Source organism: Bubalus kerabau, chromosome 2 (genome assembly GCF_029407905.1).
Source record: "Bubalus kerabau isolate K-KA32 ecotype Philippines breed swamp buffalo chromosome 2, PCC_UOA_SB_1v2, whole genome shotgun sequence".
NCBI lineage: Eukaryota > Metazoa > Chordata > Mammalia > Artiodactyla > Bovidae > Bubalus > Bubalus kerabau.
Genome location: NC_073625.1, coordinates 29860946 through 29884574, shown reverse-complemented (window position 1 = coordinate 29884574; position 23629 = coordinate 29860946). Strand labels below are relative to the sequence as shown.

Here is a 23629-nt window from a genome sequence, read left to right as displayed (position 1 = left end):
TTTTTATGTTATTGAGAGTGGGGTTGGAAAACTGTTGAATGTGGGGAAATAGAGAAGGATGTAGAGGCGAATGAAATATGAAGGAGGAAAAAACTAAAAGAAGCCAAAAAGGATTGTTCAAAGTTGCCAGTATGCAGGAGGAATAACAGCTCCTTATTCTTCTTGCTAATCAGGAAGTCTAATTAGGCACGCTCGAGATTTTGTTCCTTTAGCTAATGAACATTTGCTGAGCATTTACTGTCCTAGCCTCATTTCTTGGTAGTGGACATATAATATGTTTACATTCTAGTGGGGTCAGATGTCTTTGGTAGTCATTGCCTTATTATTAATAGCATCTTTCTCCAGCTCTTTTACTCCATTTCCTCTTTCTGAGTCTGATATCACAAAATTGGCTTACTTTGAGGTCATTTTCTGGCCCTGACTCTAGCTCATGGAAAGGTCTGCACATGGAAACCATATATCAAGTGATGACTGGCCATCCATGGCAAGCAGCATAAACTCAGATGTCTCCAGGGGCCAGGAGGGTCACACATATATGAAAATGGGCCAGGTGTCATACGCTTGGGAGTTAAGGGTATTTTGCCAAGATGGAGAGTAGACGTTCCATCTTAAGGCACTGACCTAAATTCCGTATTTTTAAACAACGGGAGGGTTAAATAAAACATTGTGAATTGACTCCACCTACGGACAAGCAATTGGGACACCTGATGTAGATCATTGTTCACTGATCTGTTAGGGTTGATCCAGCCTAACCCCCACTTCCTTCCTCTGGGCTGGTTGATGGAGCTGAGGTCAGAGGACTTCAGGTTTCCTGAAGTCACTGTTTCCTGATGTGGCAATACAGGATGTTCATTTCTTTCCTCGTAGGCTGGAATTTAGTCTCTAGAGAAGATTTGTAAAGGATCGTCTGACGATGATCTGTTTCTCTGACAGACAAGAAGAGATCTTGCTCATTATTATTCCAGTCTAGGCACAGTTATCCATGAGGGTTACCCAGTAAATCTCCCTCCCTCCCAACTCTCTCTTTATACTTATTTTCCCCAAGTGGAAACATTCCAAGTGGCCCCTCTTCCTTTGCAAGTATCCATGTGTATGTGTGTGTGTATGTATGTGTTAGTCTCTCAGTTGTGTCCAACTCTGTGGCACCATGGACTGTGGCCTGCCAGGCTCCTCTGTCCATGGAATTCTCCAGGCAAGAATATTGGAGTGGGTGGCCATTCCCTTCTCCAGGGGTCTTCCCAACCCAGGGATTGATCCCAGATCTCCTGCATTGCAGGCAGGTTCTTTACTATCTGAGCCACCAGGGAAGCCACACAAGTATCCATGTGTGAAAGTCGCTCAGTTGTGTCCGACTCTCTGTGACCCCATAGACTGAAGCCCACCAGGCTCCTCTGTTCATGGAATTCTCCAGGCCAGAATACTGGAGTGAGTAGCCATTTCCTCCTCCAGGGGATCTTCCCAACTCAGGGATTGAACCCAGGTCTCCTGCATTGCAGGCGGATTCATTACCATCTGAGCCATCAGGGAAGACCAAGAATAGTGGGGTGGGTAGCTTATCCCTTCTCCAGGGGATCTTCCCGACCCTGGGACTGAACCCAGGTCTACTGCATTGCAGGCAGGTTCTTTACCAGCTGAGCCACCAGGGAAGCCACACAAGTATCCATAAGAATGCAAATTTATTTTTATGTAAGAGCTAGAATGAGTGGGATTACCCAGCAGGCTCTGATGACACAGTGAGAACTAGGTGCTGAGATGGGATGAATGGACTCCGTCAAACACAGAAAGCTGCACCAGCCTTTCCACCTTTGCCTCACCTGCTTCCTTACTCCTTACTGGGGGCTGGTTTTCATGTTTGTTCCTGCTGACTGGGCCATCCTGCCCTGGGACAGGGTATGTCTGCTAACCTCAGAGATCACTGTGTTCTGGATCGGATTCTCAGAGCAGCCGGGGTATCAGTTATAAATACACACAGCGATTGCATAATATTTCACAGCTCTATAATCTTGTTAATATTTACTCTCAGAAATGGAGGTGAGTTGGCTGCTAGTCTCCGCTAGGTGAATTTGTTTCTTTTGCTTTTGCAGTAAGCTTCAAAAAAGAGAAAAGTCACTCCAAACACCTAAGAGTTATGTATCTTGGTGATTAGTAGGATTTATTAAGGAGGCATGCACTCCACACTTCACCATCTTAAAGCTTATGACCTGCTTCGGCCTGGGATTATGAAAGGTTTGGGCCGAACGTTGTGCTTGTGTTCAAAGTAGTTCACATCCTGTAAAAACAAAGCGTTAAAGAGCCCCTCAGTGGACGATTAATAGATATATATATTTTAGATAAAATTAAATGCACAATTGTACAGAAAGGATTATTTATCACCAGATATTGACATGAGTAAGAAGGGTGATGATGGAGCCAGAGCGATTTCTTCCTCTCAACCATCTATTCACTAAACGTTCAGGAACTGGCAGACTGGACCCTAGAACCATGTTCTAGATGCTTGTCTTTAAAAGAAAAATCTGATCCGTGCCTTCAGGAAAGTAAAAATCAAACAGCAAGAGCTGGACTTTCGAAAGGAAAAGCAGCCTTACTATCACCATTGAGAGCATGGCAGCCAGAAACCAAGTGGAATACTTACTTTTGAGGCGAACTAGGGATGAGCCCCCGCAGCTGCCCGTGAAGTGCATCTTGTATATTGCTGGTTGAATAGAGCCCAATGGGTGAGTTATAGGAAGCGCTCACTACCTGTCTTTTGTCATCAATGTTTGCTGCTGCAACAAAAGGCTGGGCCCTTCTGTTGTGTGCGGCACCAATGGGTTTGAACTCCTGTACAATGGCAGACAAAATACACAAAAGCCACAGAATGCACAACAAAGCCGTTAGCGCGCAAACCAACAGCATCGCTCTTGTTAATCAAGGCTTCTTTATCCACTACGAGATTAATGGCAGGGTTAAAGGAGGACTATATTTGCCATGAACTTCATATGTGTTGTGAACGTCACCATATGTTAAGGTGCAAAGGAACTGATATTATTTGAAGTATACAATAATGCAAATATTGTACCATTTGTCTGCTGGCTACTGACTTCATCTAAGAAAGTCTCATAGGACTCATTTCAATCCAGAAATTTTGTGTCAAAAATAAGATTTTTGGCTTAGAAAAATGATTCTATGTAACACTGTCTTAAGTAGAACTTAGATAAAATTTCTCTTAACATTTCCCCCATTTTAGGAAATGGGAGACTAAATCAATCAGAAGGGAGTGAACATTTATGAATAACTGTCCTGCATCATTGTAACTAATCAAGTCTTTTTTCCTGTTTTTTCTTAATTCCTACAACAAACAAAATTCTTAATTTGCATTGAGATATAACCTTAAATGTTGAAAAAATAATATAAATTAAAGGACTTCCATTATGAAAGAGGAAAAACATTTACAGAAAACCCTCCCTTTTTATCGTGCTGATTCCATGTTGTGGGTTCAAGTTTACTCTAGTTGCAGAAAGACTTCAGCCAGCAATTCAGAGACAGTGAATGTAGGTGACTTACAGAAGCATTTTCACTTTATTGCTCAGGGAAAAAGAACAAACTTCAATCCAAAACTCTGAGTTTGAAACATGCCTGAATGATCTGAAACTCTGTTATTATCTTTCAATGTAGGAATCAAGTTTTCCAATTTTTATACAGATGGATAATTTTGTCAAGTCACTAAACTTTTTCTTCTTCTAAGCAACAGAAGAAAACCAAAAACAAATGCTAAAAGACACATAAGCTGATTCTCTTTCAAACCTTCTCATTGGGCAGAATTAGTTAAGATCCGTCTTTACATTATTTTCACTCACACATTCACATCAGCCTCCTTTACTTTTGTGACAGTGTTTCACAGAGATCTCAAATAGTACAAACATTTATGATTACTTGAAATGTTAATGGAGACTATTTTGATTTAAAAACTAAAAACATCGAGTAATATTCTTATTTGTGTCATTTTCCTCTTGTGATTATAGATGAGTAAGATGTGGGAGTGTGCTTTTTAGAAAAAATCTTGTGTTCCTTTCTTAGGGATGGAACCACAGTTTTGCGTGGATTTCAGGGACTGCCAACAACTTACATTAGGGACCCAACCAGAACAATGCTTCTTCTTGGTTCTCCTGAGCAGGCAGTCATCACATACACTCCCTGTTCCCCCATTTGGGCCTATTGGAAAAAGCCCACTTACAAAGTAGCTATGACAAGGCAAATGGGGTGCAGCTTCAAACACTAGCCCTAACAGAGTCTTTGACTCCAACTGCCCCAAGTCTCATGGTACCTGAAAATCTGTAATGAGGTGAGTAAGCTTTTTTCTCAACTACTTTGGACAGCATAGTTTACTAGCCCCCTGAACTAGAAAAGGTCTGTGATTCTATAGTATGATTGACTTGACTCATATCTTATTGATTCAATCTTTAATCTCCAGAATAATGGGTCACTGCCTAGGAGTTGGTTGAGTGACAATGTAGTTGCTGATATTAGAGAGAAGCATGATTGAAACAATCAAATATGGCTTTAGAAGAGTGCCGAATCCCAGAACATGTGAAAACGTGTGCAAAGATTGATATAGTGGTACCATCTGATTACTTTGACTGATTTAATAATGAATTTGGATTGGCTGTGTTTTATGATTAACCATTATGATTCGCCATTATTATGGCATGAAAAAAAGTAAATGGGAAATAATAGTAAATAATGACGATGGACATGATTCAAGACTGTTACTTTGGATATGAAAGAAGACAGAAGGCTAATTGCCTAATTTAATTTTGGTGTATTATAAATCTCAAAGGTTAATTAAAAGAGTATATAAAGAAGTACTGAAGGACTCAAGCTTTGTGGAATTTAGCTTTTTTTTTTTTTTAAAGTGAGAGTGATATGCCTTAAAGATCTTGGTATGTAATATTGATTTTACAAAAAATTAGGTAACATAATGTGATGGCTTTATGAGGAAAAAAAATCCCTGCCCTTATTTCTTGGTCTTAAAATGATAAATAAACATGGATGGCAACTGACCTATAAATGAGGCATCTTCTCTGAAAATATTTGTGCAATAATAGCCCCCAGTAGTACTTCAAAAAGCAGCATATAAGTTAATTAGCTCCAAGCTTTTCTTTGCTATTTTCGGTTTTAGTTATATATTGCAAATGTCACAAAAGTGTAATTTGTTAAAATGAAACAATAAAACCCTCTCTCTTCTTTACTCAGATCCTAAAAGGAAATGTTTCTAATACAGGCTTCAAACATTTGTATTCAGGCTTTGCAAAGCATTAGTTTATGGGCTGCTGGAGTTATTCCAAAAAAGCACAATGAAGTGTATACACTAAAGGTAAACAAAAAATTTAAATATGGCACAGAGAGGCAACATTCTATCCAAGTCTTACATCACTATTGATGGTCAAACAGAATCAAAAGACAAGACCAATTAGAAGCTTGCTATTCTACTTTAATTCCTTTTTATATTTTCCTGGAAAATCATTAGTAATGGAAAAACACTGTAAAAATTTTATCTAGCAGTTAATATAGTCCAGCTCTTGTGTTTCTTCTACCCAGACAAAAGCATCTAAATGATTCTTATCTCTTAGGAATTCAATAAGTAATTATTGTGATTAATTAGATTTTTCAATATTATTTTTAAATGGTAGGATCTCATATTAAAGAATAATATTTTGAATTAATGAAATGCGAGAGCTGCCAGAGTGAGGGCTAAGTAACTTGACAGAGATCTGCTGACACTGGGAGAATGCAGCTCTTGACAGCAATCTCCCCAGTCCTTGAAATGACCTCAGAGATGTTGTCATTCAAAGAGAGTTCACCTTTCAGTTTCTTACTTGAATAAATATTTGGTCTGAGAACTGAGGCAATAACCAGCTTTGACACAACATGTCTGATACACGTGTGACAGTATGCAGAGCTACTTATAAGAAAAAACAGTGGCAAAATTAGGAAACAAACTATAGCAAGTGCTCAGATCAAGGTACACTTAGTAAATGATTATATTTTATCATGGTTGAAATTTATCAACAGTCCCTGTCCCATCCTCATGCTCACCCCTTAAATGAAAAACAAAACCACTCATATTTCCACTTCAGTGATCTGTTTCAAGTGTTCTCCCATAAGTCAGCGGGGAGGAGTTTGGGGAAACGAGGATTTTATGAAAACTTGTTTTGGGCAGGCTGCGGTCCAGTTATCAGAACATTGCAGAATAAAGTTATTTCATGAAAATATGACAACTTCAAGCCTACTTCTATGCCCTACTTGACTGTGCAGATAGTATGTTTTTATTGTCAAGCCTTTTATGGAAAGGATGCAGATGCAGTCTTTTCTCATTTAGAAAACAGCATTTTAATTTCTGAAAAGCATCTTTCCTGTCTTGTGATAACTACATCATAAGTTTGAATAGTTGAGCTAATATTAAACAAAGATGAGGGTAATGCCTTATTGGAGAATGTAACCTTTGAAGAAGGACAAAGAACTCTAACACATACCTTTTGTCCTTTTCTATACTTTATATAGAAAAATGCACCCATCTGCTCATAGGCATGTTCAGGATTGTCTAGAAGGAGTTTATCCAATGGCCAGGGGTTGATCTAAACAACCTCTAAGGTTTCTTTTAAGTCTAAGATTGGAGTCTAAATTCATAAAATAAAAATTTAGCTATTTAATAATAGCATGGAAAAATGAAAAAAACCTAAATGTTAAAATTTAGTATCATTTATTACTATAACTGCATAAGAAAAAGTCTCCAAAGCTTAAACCTATTCATAGGGGGAAAAGCTGGAAAAAAAAATAATTTAACATTTTATTATTTGTGGCTGAACTTGCATGGTAGGGTGTCATGGTTTCCACCACCACCCCACCAATGAATATATATTGCCTTTAAAATGAAAAATAGTGTTTTAGTTCAATAGCAAAGGTCACATAACTTACAACAGAAGTTTGACTTGGGTTGAGAAACAAGAACTCAACTAGTGTATCACTGAAACACAACATTTTACCATTCATATACAATGCCATTTTAAAGACTTACTGGCATTTGTTTTTCAGACTGACACACCTTTATTGTTCAGAAGGAGTTGCTTTATTTGTAGAGTTCTCATTTGGGGAAAGAAAAAATATATGTTTGCAAGATATTTCTTTGCATAACTTTGTGTTAATTTTTTTAGAAAAAGAATACCACATAAGCACAGTTTGGCCAGTTCTTCAGTCTCAGTCTACAAGTTAATTCACTGTTTGATACTTATCCCTACATTTTGTTCCAGTTTGTGCCATGGAATTTTCAGATAGCAGAGGTTATGCTGAAATTTAGCTATATTTTGTAGGGAAGGTCTTTCCTGAAGTGCCAAGTTAGGTGAGCTGGTCATGCAGAAATCTGGCTGAGGGTCATAAGGAGTAGGAACATTTTGGTCCTTTAGGGGAAGAACAGAAATTGTCCTTATCTCTGAGCTCTTCAAACACCAGCCTCTTAGAGAGAGGGTGCAAGTAAGAAGTTAGTCATGACTCAGTCTAATGGAATGTTCAAAGGCTCCATCTGACTGACTTCTGTAGCCCTTAACTCAGTCTTCACCTCTTTTTTTTTTTAATAAAAACTATCCCATTCTTTATCTTTTCCCCATGTGTAGTATCATAAATATTTATATTGTCTGACCCCAAAATGCAGGACACATGTGCTAACAAATGATTGACAAGAGGCCAGGGTATTTAACATTTGGATTATCTTTTAAAATTAAGTCTTGGAATAACCATAGTCATAAATTAAAACTCATGGATCTGCAATAAAGAATAAAGGTCAGATAAGCTCCAAGTCTGGTCTGGGGAGATGATAGAAAAACACAGGCTCGCAGCAAGCTCTCAGCTTACCCTGTGCTTAATAAAATCCATACTTGCTGAATCATCCATGTGCCTGCGTGGGTGCTCCAACATGATCAGGGATCACTGGGGATTTGGTACTTTGGTCAAACATGTGTAGTTGGTCCCTTATTTTAGTATCAATGAAATCGGGTTTAAAAAATTAGGATAAATTTTGAATAGAAATGTGCAGAAGGGTGCCGTACAATTTTCGATGTGTCCTCTACATGGATCAAGGATATTCAGAATTCTATCCAGTTTGTCCTAGTGATAATAGGAGATGGGGGTGTCGATATATGCATGTATGTGAACCTTAAATTTCCTTCTTTGTTTGTTTGTGTTTGTTTTTTAAAGCACCACATGATCTCTGTTTTCCTGTGTTGCCTCTAAGTGATGAGCTGATGAGGGTTGGAGGAAGCAGGCGGGTTTGGGTATTACTGCCAAGGGCTGTCCACAAGTGACCGTTCTGCCTGGAGGACTTCGCTCTCACTCCTTCCAACCTTTTCTTCTATCAAAGAAGATGTTGACAACAGGTGTTATTCACCCACCCACCTCTGACGCCAGGCTAAGCCACCTTCAGCCTCTGTCACATAGGCAGCCTGCTATCTCACTGTCAGGAAAGGCCAGGAGACCTTCCGATCGCAGCCTGGCAGGAGGGGGTGGCACACCAGTAATAATGAGAGCGCCCACTGAACTGAATCTCTCTAAGAGCAATTCAATATACCAAGTTATTTTTCTATCTTATTTTATTTCAATCTTTAGAAGCCCTATGTGACACATGTAATATGTACTCTCCATGTATTTCACCAAGAATAAAATAAATGGTGGCTTAGGCCCTCCAGTGGAAAATGTAAGGGAGAAATTCAGGAGTTGATGATCCTGAAAATGGAAACCTTGCTGAAGCATAAATTATATTTTCAGTTCATTTTCATTAGATATAATCAGTTTAGTAGTGATACTTGTTTAAAAGGGACTATTCAAACTATGTCTGTCTGTCTCTCTAAATGTGGGGAGCATCTAACCAAGCAGAGGTTCCTTTTCTTGATTATACTGTCCACACAACACAACTGGGGGTCAGTTTAATGTCAGGTTTTTTTTTTTTTGGAGACTTTGAAAGTAGACAGTCAGATAAGCATCAGATTATTAGATTAATTTAGCTCGTTAGAGTTGCCTGAAGGGAAAATCCTTTATCTTTTGTAATTCAGCTGCATAAGCAGAATATTATTGTGATTACATAATGCAAAACTCTCTTCCTAGAGTAAACTTAATTATAGAATGCCTGAACTGATAATTAAAGAAGGATGTAACCTAAGAGCTGGGTGAAGACCTTGAGGAATTGAAGGTCACAACAACTATTAGATTAGAGACACCTGTTTCAAATGGTCGACCCTTTTTTGTTTTGCTTTGTTTTAACATCTTAAATTTCTTGGGTTACCTCATGGTCATTTGGCAGACGTCCATCATGAAAAATGAAAAAATAAGCAGACTGTACATAGATTAGCCTCTTTTTCCCTAATGAGAACATATTTGTCTTTTAACAAGATATTTACCTAAGAATACTTCTCTTCATAATGTGAACATCGTTTAACTCCAAAATTCATACCTGTGGTTCTGATTCTAAGTTGATTTTGAAAGGATGAGCCTTTCCATCTTCAGTTACCTGTGGAGACCATAAGCGAGCTTCCGCCCTGTAAATAAAAATAAAATTCATAAAGCCAAATTCTAATGGGACTTCTAGTTTTAATACACTTTAATTTCCTGCGTTTGTGAATCCTGAAAACCCAACCATGCTGGCTCCCTGATGTTGAACTTTCAGCCTCCATAACTGTGAGAAATAAATGTTTGTTGCTTAAGCCAGCCAGTCTATGGTATTCAACTGTAGCAACTTGAACTAAGGCAAGGACACCGTAGAGTTTCTGGAGAAAGCGGGTCTGCCGTGCATGCGGGAAGCATACGGGAGAGGGGGATTCTGGCGACCTGCCCTGCAGATGACCACAGGGCAACCCCCCTGGATCTCCTCAACTTCCCTCCTGTCCTATGTAGGTCACCACAGGGGGCAGTGAATGATGTGCCAGGTGGATTTGCTGCTGGCATCAAAGAAATGGGCTCCATCCAGCTCTTCTCATGTATCTACTTGGAGTCGTGTGGCCCCTACGGAACTATGTGCTTGGCAGGAACACAGGTGATGCAGAGACAGGGACAGAGTCAGTTTCACCCCATGAAATGGCAGACTGGCTGATGGATTGTGTCCTCTGGACCACAGCAGGGAAAACTGTGGATACAACAGCAGCAGAATAAACACACTTGCTAATCACGGCAACAAATCATTCTTTTCAGAATTCAGTTCCAGATCTTGGGTCTGATGGCAAAAGATCAGGTTTGATTTCCTAATATTGTTTTTGATCAGAAATGTCTCCTTGTCTAAAAACCCTCGTGTGCCCATGTCCTCTCGTACCTTGTGAGATTCTTCTGGGCTGAATTTAGTACGAAACAGAAAACAGCATACAGGACATTAGCAACCAGATTTTAATAGGATCACACTTCGGCAAGCAGAAGATTCTTTTGGGATATTCCATTCCATTCTCTACCATGTTTAGAACAGCAGTGTAGCTAGACATGCTGTTCGGTGTTTATGTGGCCAGTAATATTTTCTCAGTCGACCAACTGGGTTAGTGAAGGGAAAAAAATTCTTTTAGCCTTTTTCATTATTCTGACATTCCAGAGAATTCTTTTTAGAAATCCTTTGTTAACAGCCACCAGACTGACTTCAGTGAAGGACAGACCAAAGTGGCCAACGTATAAAAAAGCCAGTTAAAATTCTGGGTCCTGCAATATTCTTCCTCACTGGGAGGATGAAGTCATCTATCATTCTGGTTCAGGTTCTCCTGCAAAACAGATCAAATTTTACCCCCATTAATTAAAGATCACCTGTCAATTTTGAGACAGAGCTGGTGTCCTGCTGCCTTAATCCTGTCCTGTGCATCAGCATGAGTCATGGACTCTGTCCCGAAGCCATCAATAGCCAGGATGACATCCCCAGGACACAGGTTGGCAGCTGCCGCCTTGCTTCCTGGCGTGATCTGGAAGAAATCATCGCATAGCTAAAAATCAACACCCTGCGGCATCTTGAGTTTTGTGCCTGACATTTGTACTTCACCTTGGTAACATTCTAAATGCTTCACTGGGCAGGAAACACTGTTCTCAATTCTGTCTGACTCTTTGTGACCCCAGGGACTACAGCCTGCCAGGCTCCTCTATCCATGGGATTTCCCAGGCAAGAATACTGGAGTAGGTTGCCATTTCCTCCTCCAGGGGATCTTCCAGACCCAAGAATCAAACCTGAGTCTCCTGCAGCTCCTGCATTGGCAGGTGGATTCTTTACCACTGAGCCACGTGGGAAGTCCCCTGCAGAAAATATTATATCTAGCTTAACTCTTAATTGGCCAATTGTATTCTGTTTTACTGCTATGTGAGGTAATTCTACTTCTTACCACATTTTCTCCATCATGACATTTCTAATTCTCTTTGAAAACATCTTCCATGACTCCCTGTTTGAATCATATTTTTGCTTTAAATAAAAATTTGCTTTCTTAGAGTCTTTGGTCACCCCAAACTCTTTATTTGGGAATATAACTTTACTATTAATATATTTGGGGTGCTTTTATATTTGAATTAAAACAGCTTTAGCATCCCTATAATGCACTTGGGTGGGATATAGAAAGCTGGAAAGAGAATCACTCTTGTATTAATAAGAAGCCAGATAATATGCAAAATTATAACTTTTCACGGACTCCAGAGAATGAAGTTGCAAGGCAACCAACTAGCTTGGAATCTAAGCTAGTTGGGCATCTCCAAGGAAAGACAAGATATAAGTACGGGCTCACTTGTACCAGAGCACAAAGGAAGATGGGGCCAAGTGTACAAGCTATTGAGAAGAATTTAGCTAAAATTGTGAACATATTGCTAAAGGCCAAGTATGAGTTAAACAGTGAGAGTCTAGAACCCCTGGGAACTACAGACACAAGAGAAGTTTGTGTGCACTTACAGTCTCTTCTCCATAAACAAAGAAGAGATGGAATAAGTAGAAAACAACTAATAAGATGGCAGCTTTCAATTAAACTGTGCCACTGATTACATCGTCATAGCTGTTCTTCCAAGGAGCAAGCGTAATGATTCTTTTGATTGTTATCCCCACTCCCAGCTTTTCTGGGTAAACCCAATTGACAACAACTAGTCCTCACTTGGTGTCACCCTGCCTACTTCTCTAGCGTGATCTTACAATGTTCTGCTCCTCTTCGTCCACAGCCCTAGGGCCAGTCAGATTTCCTTTGAGCTCCTCAGGTAGGCCAAGCTTGCACCCTCTTCTGGGCTTTCACGTACTGTTCCTTCTGCCTGTTCCTTCTGCAAGCTCCTCATGCTTGTCACCCTGTTGCTCCTTCTCATCCTTTTGGGTTAGGTTTAAACATCATGAAGAGACCTCCCCAGACCTCTGATATAGCATCTCCAGCGCCTCCCCATCGTTCTCCACTTGATGCCCCATTCGTTCCCTCTATGAAGACAACTTGTGTATTGTGTCTTCCCAACCTCAACTTCTTGAAGGACAATACTATGTATATTCCGAATGCTTCCCAATGTACACTCAGTGTTCCGAACTGATGAATAACTACTTGAAAGATGAATGAAATGGACATTTAATCAGAGCTTGTGAGACAAAAAAGAACTAGTCCTCACACACCCGAAGATGATGGCTATTAATGTCCACCTGTCACTGCTCCTTTTGCAAGTTCCCACTGGTTAGAGCAGGATACTATGTGGAAAGAAAGAAAAGAAAGAGCTCTAAGACATGTCCGACTTTTGCTGCCCTATAGACTATAGCCTGCCAGGCTCTTCTGTCCATGGGATTCTCCAGGCAATATTGGAGTGGGTTGCTATTTCCTTCTCCAGGGGATCTTCCCTACCCAGGAATCAAACCCAGGTCTCCAGCATTGAAGGAGGATTTCTTTACCAACTGAGCTACGCAGGAAGCCTGGATAATATGTGGAACTTGACTTAAACCTCAAACTGCTCCAGGAATAAATTAGATCATTCCTAATGTTTAACTGAGGATCAGTCATTATTTCATTTTTTCTCCACTTGCTTAGTCTAGTCATCGATACAACTAGTCATTGATTTAACTTCATGGCTCTAAGAGAGATCCATGATTCACATAATTGAATGAAGTGAAGTGAAAGTCATTCAGTCATGTCTGACTCTTTGCAATCCCATGGACTATACAGTCCACGGAATTCTCCAGCTCAGAATACTGGAGTAGGTAGCTTTTCCCTTCTCCAGGGGACCGTCCCAATCTAGGGATCAAACCCAGGTTTCCCACATTGCAGGAAGATTCTTTACCAGCTGAGCTACAAGGGAAGCCCGAGAATACCGGAGTGGGTAGCCTTTCCCTTCTCCAGTGGAACTTCCTGACCTAGGAATCGAACCAGGGTCTCCTGCATTGCAGGTGGATTCTTTACCAACTGAGCTATGAGGGAAGTCCTGTATAAGTGAATAATTCATATAAATTTATATTCATAAGAAGAAAATAACAAATTTTCATGTGTCCTACATCTTCAATCTCATCAATAAAATGTTTATTGTACTCAGTTCATGTCTCTGATCATCTCACAGTAACAATCATAATTATTTTCCAGTAGGGACAGATAATGGGGCCCTGGGTGAAGACAACTGGAGATTATTACATCACAACTTTTGGGAGGCATGCCATTTTTCCATTTAGAAATTCTCCCAGACTCACAACTGTTAGAAGAATAAGAGTTTCCATCCCCAGTGTGGCTTGTAGAGATAAAAATAACCTCAAACTTTTAATTTTCTCTAGCTATAGTTCATCAAAATCAATACAGTCTATTTTTAAACTTCTAAGACCAGAATGCTTTTCTTTGAGTTAAAACATGAGAAAGCATGGCTCAATGTGTTTGCTTTTAAAGACTCTACTAGCTTTTGTAATATACTTAAATTTGGTTTACATATAATACTCAAAATTGGTTTAGAAAAGCCTAACATTATTTCTTAGCTCTGGTTCCAGTGAGTGTAAACATCTGAGGGTAGGCTTGGTGTGTATCGGTCTACATAAATTTTAAACAGAGACATCTGGTGTGCTGAACTTAGATACTGAATATTACTAAACGTGGGCTTCCCCAGTGGCTCAGTGGTAAAGAATCAGCCTGCAATGCAGGAGCTGCAGGAGACAAGGGTTCTATCCCTGGGTAGGGATGATCCCTGGAGGAGGGCATGGCAACCCACTCCAATGTTCCTGCCTGGAGAATCCCATGGACAGAAGAGGCTGGTGGGCTACAGTCCATGGGGTCGCACAGAGTTGGATATGACCAAAGTAACTTAGTTCGCACACATTAGTAAATGTAATTAGCAATGTTAATATGGAAGTTAATAACTATCTTATACTTACCCCAAATATTACATTTACAAAACTCTTTCTAATAACTATCATTACAACTCTAAGACAGGCTGGACAAAGGAGGCTGTTTTTTTTCCATCAGAGGAGGTAAAGTGACTAAGGAACCTATGGCTTCTCACTAAGGTGGGAGCTGTGTCGCCAGTGGTTTCATTAAGTCACATAGGAAAGGTGGCTGATAGTGATGCCGGACAGAGAAGGCGATGGCACCCCACTCCAGTACTCTTGCCTGGAAAATCCCATGGATGGAGGAGCCTAGTAGGCTGCAGTCCATGGGGTCGCTAAGGGTCGGACACGACTGAGTGACTTCACTTTCACTTTTCACTTTCATGCATTGGAGAAGGAAATGGCAAGCCACTCCAGTGTTCTTGCCTGGAGAATCCCAGGGACGGGGGAGCCTGTGGGCTGCCGTCTCTGGGGTCGCACAGAGTCGGACACGACTGAAGCGACTTATAAGCAACTTAGCAGCAGCAGTGATGCCGGAACCAGAGTCTGACTTTGCATTCAACCTGGACATTGATTTCCTGGGACCTCCAAGGTGAGAGTTGATAAGAAAGAAAAAAAGTGTGTCGAGAGATGGATGAGAGAGAAGGAAAAAACAGGATAGTCCCTTCTTCCTGGGTCTCAAGTTCAGTGAGGCTAGTGGTCAGCAAGTGACCCCTAAATTGGCCTGGTTTTAGGAAGTTAAACGATCTGTTTAATCACAAGAATCTATTATTTCCCAGTGTTACTTTATATTATTACTTTGCATTTCATTTATACTACCGCTTATAGTTTAATATTTTCCCAAATTAGGAGAAGAGAGAGGTAAAATGAGGCAAAGAGGTTTTCAGGGGATTATTATTCAGTTTCATTAGTGTCTCAAAAGTCAAAAGCATTCAAGAGATCATTGGAAACAGTATTTCCGCCAGTCACTGAACACATGGTTCCAAACTTGTCTGAGAAGAATCACTGGGTAGGGGGGAGGAGAGGGGGAGTCTTTGCTCAACATAAAGATTCCCAATCCAGAAGACTAGAATGGTGAAGCAGAAGCTCTAACAGAGGAACTAGGGAATCTGTGCTTTTAACAAGTCCTTCAGATGATTCCTATTTTTCACATCAATATATTACTTGGGTCTGTTTGGGAAAAAAAACACCTAAATCACAGGTAAACCATCTATAAGGTCCTGTTAACTGTGGGAGACATGAAAGAAGTCCTTGGCTCTGATGGGATTTTTGTGTTAAGAATAAAAATGACTGAAACGGTTATGGAGCAAGACAAGTGTATACTGAAAGGCTGTCCTGTGGGGCGTGGATCTAAATAGTGAGAAATCCCATTGTTCAGTTGTTCTCCACTGCCTACAAATAAACTCCAATGTCTGAAAGCCCTCCACAGCACCTGGCTGCAATCTACATTTCTAGTTCAATCAGAATCTCTGCAAGTAGCAACTGGTCATGGGTATTTTCAAAAATTATCTGAGCGAGTTTAACATGCAGACATGTTTGAGAACCATGTTATACTATTATATATTATATTAATTATGTTATATATTATAACAATGTTATACTATTGGTATTTGTCTTTTTTAAGATGAGAAAATGAATACTCAGAAAGTGTAAGAAACGTGCTTAGAGTCACATATCCAATGAAAATTTGAAATTCCTCTAACTCTGTAGCTCAAGCTCCTCCACTATCCCACAATGCCACCCCTGCCGGTACTCTCTCTTCTCTCACTCCTCCTATCTCTTTGGTCACATTTCTTTCATGGAATCCTGAACAAGTTGTATCGTGGTAGTGTGTGTACATGTCTCTTCTGATACATGAACTTCTCAGAGGGGTAGAAACTCATTAAGTTATAACTGTATCCCCCACAGTGCTTTACACAAACAATACATTCTGCACCTGATAGATCCTTGTGGGGTGTATGAATGTGAGGAACAGAAGAACTAGTGCTTGGATGCAGACATGTCTCTGTTAGAGCAAAATTAAATACAGTCACCTCTCCAAATCCGTGGGTTCTGCATCCAGGACTCAACCAACCAAGGATTGAAAATATTTGAAAAAGATTTCCAAAAAGTTCCAAAAAGCAAAACTGGAATTTGCCACATGCTGGCAACTACTTACATAGTATTTACATCGTGTTAGGTATTATAAGTTGGAGACGGCAATGGCACCCCACTCCAGTACTTTTGCCTAGAAAATCCCATGGATGGAGGAGCCTGGTAGGCTGCAGTCCATGGGGTCGCTAGAGTCAGACACGACTGAGTGATTTCACTTTCACTTTTCACTTTCATGCATTGGAGAAGGAAATGGCAACCCGCTACAGTGTTCTTGCCTGGAGAATCCCAGGGACGGGGAAGCCTGGTGGGCTGCCGTCTATGGGGTCGCACAGAGTTGGACACGACTGAAGTGACTTAGCAGTTAGCAGGTATTATAAGTAACCTAGAGATGATTTCAAGTATACGGGAGATGTACCTAGGTTATGTGCAAATACTATTTTATATAAAAAACTTGTTCATCCTGGGGTTTTGGTATCCTTGAGGGGCGATGGGGATTGGGGAGAGAGAGGGGTGGAGTCCTGGAAACAATTCCTCAAGGATACCGAGGGCTACGTGGGCAAAGACCGCATTCAACTGTAAACATTTCTTTCTAAAAGTTCAAATTTCCAATATAGTTTATATTAAGGTACTATTCCGTGTTAAAGCCTAACATTTTCCATGTTGGTACCCGGGTCCATATACAGCATTCTCAGTCACAGTGATCTCAATCCTGGGTGTGCTCGGTATACAAAGCAGGGAAGAGGAAATGAGTGGGAAGGGGCATACTGGCAGGAGATGTATACAGTCATTTTACATCATGTACACAAAAGAAGCCTGTGCTTTATTCCAAACTGGACCATTTGTGAAAACAAGCTGTCTGTAACTTGGCTGTGATAATAGATCCACCTTCTGGGTGGTCCAAACATTTGAGACAGAGAGAGATTCCTTAGAAACTTTTGCCAGAAAAAGAAAAGCTGCTCACTTAGAGATGTGAACCTTAAACTTCTGTGAAATACCTAGGCCAGCTGTATACAATGTTTGCAGTAATGATGCCCTCCCACGCTAAACATCTGCAACTTAAATTCACATTGCACCAAGTAAAAAGCACCTTTGCCTAGAAACTACTTTCCTACAAATCGGATCACAACCAATTTGCTCAAAATTTTTTTTGAGATTGTCTGGTATTTGATTTATCATCTGAGCCATCAGGGAAGCCCCAATTTATCTTACTTCTAATTTTTTTTTATGATACAGAGTTTTACCTGGCTGATTAATTGGATGGTAAATAATTATTGGGTGGGGACGCTTTGTCCTAATTTTGTGAATTGCAATTTCAACTGATGGAAAGAGTTATTTTGTAAACCATGCTCCCCAGCAGAGGCTGGAGCAGAGGACCACTGTCTAAGTAGCATTGCTATCATCTGCTTTTGTAGAGTGTAAGGAAGGGAAGGGAGGGCATTGCTTGTAGGATAAAAATTGAATTGCCTTGAGGAGCATATCTCATTCATGGGACTTAGTCTGGTGTCCAGTACAGGCACTGGTGTTTTAATTCTTTGCGTGCTTAAGAACTTACATAAAACAAATCAATGAACAATAAAAATTTTCCTTTTTATTTATTGTGGGATATTTCTGAGAACATAACTTGCACCTACTAGGAAAACAAAATTAGGTCAAAAGTGAACAATTTAATAACTCATATTGGGTCTATTTTTATTCTGTAACATATATGAGGTACTAGACACTGTGCTTGGCACTGAATAGACACCCCCCCCACCCCAAATTTGCTGGTTGTTGCCAAGAGGCGGGCATGCAATCTGTGGGATACAGATATATTCAAACAACTGTGGTACAAGGAGTAATGTAAGGAGATGTAGGTCAAGAGCTACAGTAATTAAGTGGATGAAATGACAGCTACCAGAATCAGGCTGGAGGAGTGGTATTTAAATGGGTTTCCAGAGGCACAGAGGACGGTGGAATGGGTGGGGAAGAGAAGTCTGGAGAAAAATGATAGCAAGAGCAAAGCCATGTTAGAGAAATCATAAGCAGTCCCGAGTAGGGGCCCCACTATGTATTTATGGAGTAAGAAGAAGAAAGGAAAGAGAAGAGAGGGAAGAAATGAAGTTGGACACTTGAGAGAGAAGGTGAAAGCTGTGAATGTCATGCTAAAAACCACACATTTTATTCTAAAAACTGGGGATGCTACTGAAGGACTTTTAAAAATGGGGAAGATAGGATCAACCAGCACCCATCTCAGAGATGGCTGGTGAGAATATGCATGGTGAATCGAGAAGGGAGACAACTAGGTTTCAACTTATGAAATCTTGACTGGGGACAGTGGAAGAAAAAGAGGAAAGTGGTAGATCTGAAAGAGGCAGCCTGGTGATGAGTTGGATGGCACAAAGTACCTCTTTGGAAATACCTGTACAATAAGCAGAATCTTTCATGTGTTTGGAGGATGCAGGCTTTAGAAGTAAGTCGACCTGCATCAAAGTCCATCCCACCACTCGTGGTCATTGGCAGGTTATATATCTCTTGAAGCCTTACTCCCTTCATCTGCAGAAAGGGATATTACTACTACTACTACTACTCTGATAGGATTATTGTAAGATTCAAGTGACTTAGTGGGTATGAAAGGCTTAGAAGAGTGCATGGCAGGCAAAAGTATACCAATGCACACACAACCTCATCCACTACCTTTTAACACAGTATAAAAACTATGAAATTAATACAATTATTCTGCCACCTAATTGTAATACTGATAAGTATGTTCATATCTTTTAGTCTTTTTCCCCAAATGATTTTTAGTATTCTAATAATTTTAGTGGAAGTACTCTCAATTAGGTGCTCATTAAGGCAAAAAAGTTCAAGTGACTATGTTTTCATTTATTGAATAAGAATCTACCATGTGAATGGCTTTGGGTACACTTGGATAATAAAGCGTACACCTATTAGAATAATAAAAGATACACCAATTAGGATAAATTTATAAAGTTATCTCAAAAGTGAATGACTTAATCATTCATATTGTGTCTACTTTTATTTTGTAACATAAGAGGTACTAGACACTGTGCTTGGCACTGAGTAGCCCCCTAAATCTGCTGGTTGTTGTCCTAAGCGGGGGAGCATGCAATCTGGGATACAGATGTATTCAAACAATTGTGGTATAAGGTGTGATGTAATAAGAGGTTGTAGGTACATTAAGTGGATGAAATGAATTAAGTGGATGAAAACAAAGCAGTGTAGTGGTACCTGCTGTCCTTGAGTTAAATTAATTGAAGAGAAAATCAGTAGTCAAATGAAATAATCATATGTGTTCATATGCACTGTTATTGAACCAAGTGTCACTGTGAGTGACACAAATTAATTATGAGTTAAAAATTCAAACAGAATTGGCTTCCCAAATAATAGTTGTCATTATATCAAATATATTTACTGATAGCTCCTGCAGTCACATGCAAAATGTTAAGTTCTGCCTTGAAATAAATATTGTTTATAAAGTCAACAACTCAACATTTCAAGCATAAGATTAATCATATTGATATGTTCCACAGTAATAGCAAGATACTTCTTTTATAAATCACTGAAAGGATTTTTGTGACAAAGTTGTTTCCATAAGATTTACTACAATATGATTTGTTAGGATTTATAATATAAATAGGATTTGTTAGGATTCAAAAACTATACTTCAGAAACTTTAAAAATATTTCTCTGTAGAGATAATGGAAATTGTTTCCTTTGGTAAATCCATAAAAGGCATTGCTTGGCCCAGATCATTGAACCATTTTCTGCCTAATTTACTTAGGAACATTTTGGGAGTATGTTAAGTTCTTATGTCCATATGAAAACACATGTCAGATGTGTTTATGTTTTCAAAAAATGTAAAACAAAGCTTGAAATGTTCCATGCATCCGTATGTTTTGAGATATTTTTAAAAGCCATTGGTTCTTAAAACCCATAAGTAGAACAGAATTTAGAATTCTTTGTTCAAAGTCTATGTGAGTCAGATTATAAAGTATACATTTATAAAATATAGTATGAGCAGTAAGGAAGAAAATAAAGCATAGTAAAGATATAAACATGCTGAAAGTTTATGTTTTAAAATTAGGTTTAATATATATATATATTTATATGTGATAATTGAAATAATAACAATTTTCTGTTAAGACAATGTTAGAAACAAATCAACTAGACCAACTAGAAATTTACTGACAGGACAGATCCTGAATTTTTTCACTTCCTTTTTTCTTAATCGGACAATACTTTAGAAAATAGTAAGTTTAAGGAAAGCTTGACTTTAATAATGAGGTATTATCTTCAGAGTTACTAGTCTGAAAGATGGCTCTCCATCAGGTGAAGGAAACTATCTGACACGTTTTCTTTGTAGTTTGAGTTATAGGTGATGATTTCTAAGCCAAGTTCCAGCTTTGGAAAGTATTTACTCAAAATGCCTGGAAACCTAGTAATACAAATTAGTAACTTTTCCCCTGTCTGGGCTGATATGATAGATTCCAACTTGGCCAGCCCAGGTGGTGCCCTGCGAACAGCGCCCTGAACTTTTCATCCAGACAAGGAAAGCATTCAGACGCGCAACTCTCTCCAACAAAGCTTTTCTGATCCCCACCTCGTTTGTTACTGAAAGGAAACCTGGCGTCGAAGGAGAGAAGGCAGCCCACCTCGCAGGGAAACCACGCAGCCAGTTCACCCCTCTTCGGAAAACTGCGGGAGGTCAAGAGGCTGCAGACAGAGACCACTAGGGCGGACGTGGTTAATTCTCTAAGCCGCTCCGCATCCTCCGAACTTTGTTCGCTGAGATGCTGCCGTCCCTCGACCTGTGAACCCGAAGTCAGGACCCACCCAGCACACCCCAGTGGCTCAGTGGCCGCTCTCCTCTCCCGAGGGGGTCCGCGGCACGCCAGAGTCCCCGACTTGCAGCCGAAGGATGGAAAACACCTACCCTGGTGATGACCAAAGGCTGGTTGAAGTCTATGCCCCCCGAGAGTCTGAAGCCCCAGGGCGCCGGCCCAGGCAGGACCACATTTTGGGGCATGGTGCCTCCTGGCACGGCCTTGCTCGGGCAGGGCCGCAGCGAGTGTCCCCGAGCGGCACGGCCCACTCCGCTCCCGGGGCAGTGTCCTCGCTGGACCGCGACCCGGGAGCTTTATCCCCGCTCCCGTGTGACGTCACTGGCCTCCCCTCCTCCCCGCCCCCTCCCACCAAGGAGAGCTCCAACTTTGGAAGAAAGAGACGTGCCAGACCCGCGGGAGTTTACAGACGCACCGGCCCGGGCGCAGCCTCCCAGACTTCTTGGGCTTAAGGCTGGAGGAAGCTTCGGGTTACAACTCCCATCCCTCTCTTAAAGTAACACCTGTCCTACTGTTTATCTTCTGCTTGGAGAGCCACAGGGAACTTCATTGGAAGTTAAAAGCGGTTAAACCACCGCTTTTAACCACAGCCTCTATACTTAAAGTTAAAAGAAGACCAGCATCATCAATGCAATTGGTTATTGAGCAATTTTGAGTTCTTTAATGGTGGCTTACTAGTGTGTGACCCTGGCTAAGGTACTTTAATTTCTTAAGCCTCAGTTTCCCCTGCAGGGAATTATGGTCCTTCTCTGGTAGGGTTGCTGTGAGAATTAAATGAGCTGTTTTCTGCACATTGCTCCGCACCGCATGTGGGTGTGTACCTGTGCACTAAGTCACTTCAGTCAAGTTTGATTCTTTGCGACCCCACAGACTCTAGCCCACCAGGCTCCTCTGCCCATGGGATTTCCCAGGCAAGAATAATGGAGTGGGATGCCATTTCCTACTCCAGATCTTTCCCACCCAGGGATAGAACCCGCATCTCCTATGTCTCTATCCTTGGCAGGTAGTTTTTCTTTTTTACCACTAATGCCATCTGGGAAGCCCTTATGTAATCTATGATAATATAAATATATTAAACTTCTATTTTTTAAAAAAATGAAGAAATCTAAAAGTGAAAATATTATGCAAAGGTCCCCAATCCAATGGGTCATCTAAAAGTGTATATGAAAAGATAATTCGTCAGTATACTCAAAGTGTTAGTGAAAGTGTTAGTTGCTCAGTCGTGTCCAACTCTTTGCAACCCCATGGACTGTAACCTGCACCAGGCTCCTCTGTCCATGGAATTCTCCAGGCAAGAATGCTGAGTGGGTTGCCATGACCTCCTGCAGGGGATCTTGCCCACCCAGGGATCGAACCCAGGTCTCCTGCATTGCAGGCAGATTCTTTACTGTCTGAGCCACCAGGGAACCCCAGTATACTCAAAGTATCATTTAATTTTGATTGGAGTAATTGTACTTCCCTCAAATTCAGTCTGTAAACTTATGTTTTTGACACACGGCTGGCGAGTGTAACAGAAACCTAGGAGCTGATACTGTCCTGTGTGAGCCGTGCAAGAGGACCCCTGAACAGGATGAAACTGGGTATAGGAGAAAGAGGGAGGGTGGGTGTTCAGTGAACATCTTAATTGTCCAGGTGCTGCACTGATTGCTTTATCCCTGTCCTCTTCGTCCCCATGGCAAGCCCATCAGATTGCTCTTTTTCTTCTCAATTTTTTTTCTGGTAAAGAAGTAATTTCTTAGAAGTGACTTGCCTAGATCACATAGCTAATAAGTGATACAGTTGTGATCACAAACCCAGGTCTGCCTGACTCCAGGGTGTGGCTGGTGTGGGTCTGAAGACCAGGATAGTCTGAGGGGGGTCCTGCCTAGGCTCCATGTGGAATCGGGTATTTCTTATGTTATATTCCAGGATGCTCTGATTCCCAAGGAGAAGGGGAGGGACGAGGGAGGAGAAGTATGAAATGCTTAAAAAGCCCAAGGATGAGTGTCTTGGACTTCATGCCCAGTACAACAAGGCTGTCTCACTTCAGGTAAGAATAGCTGCAGTATGCTTTATTAGCAGCCTAGTCTGTTTGTATGTGGTTTTAAGACTCAGAGAGGGGACAGATTCAGGAAGCAGAGAGCAAAGTCAACCAGCCCAGAAATCATGTAAATCACAAATCCTGGGCTGGAACTACTTTGTCCACTGTGGCGGGTTATATAAAATCCTAGCGGATAGGTGTTTTCTGGTCCCAAACAGTTCTTTCATCCTTTCTTCCTTCCCTACTTCTCTTTCTGTTTTTAAAGGAAGAGTATGTGTTTAAGTCTGAGACCCCTCAGTCAGTGGTTCTGAATTTTGATGCGCATTAAGAGAGCCTGGGAGCTTCCCTGGTAGCTCAGATGGTAAAGAATCTGCCTGCAACGCGGGAGGC

The 23629-nt window shown here is 40.7% G+C and overlaps 1 protein-coding gene across 2 annotated transcripts in view; it reads right to left on the bottom strand.

The window, feature by feature from the left end:
- Window positions 1-21500, bottom strand: part of PDLIM3 (PDZ and LIM domain 3) — a 31411-nt gene extending 9911 nt beyond the window's left edge. The window contains exons 1-4 of one of the 2 annotated variants that reach the window (XM_055567388.1): window positions 21312-21500; window positions 10801-10952; window positions 9476-9560; window positions 2202-2269 (exon numbers count right to left, since the gene is read on the bottom strand). In XM_055567388.1, the coding sequence (XP_055423363.1) occupies window positions 2202-2269; window positions 9476-9560; window positions 10801-10952; window positions 21312-21404 (398 nt within the window). In that variant the 5' untranslated portion in view covers window positions 21405-21500. The remainder of the gene's footprint in view (window positions 1-2201; window positions 2270-9475; window positions 9561-10800; window positions 10953-21311) is intronic. The other variant, XM_055567387.1, reaches the window with a different exon arrangement.
- Window positions 21501-23629: the final 2129 nt, after the last annotated feature.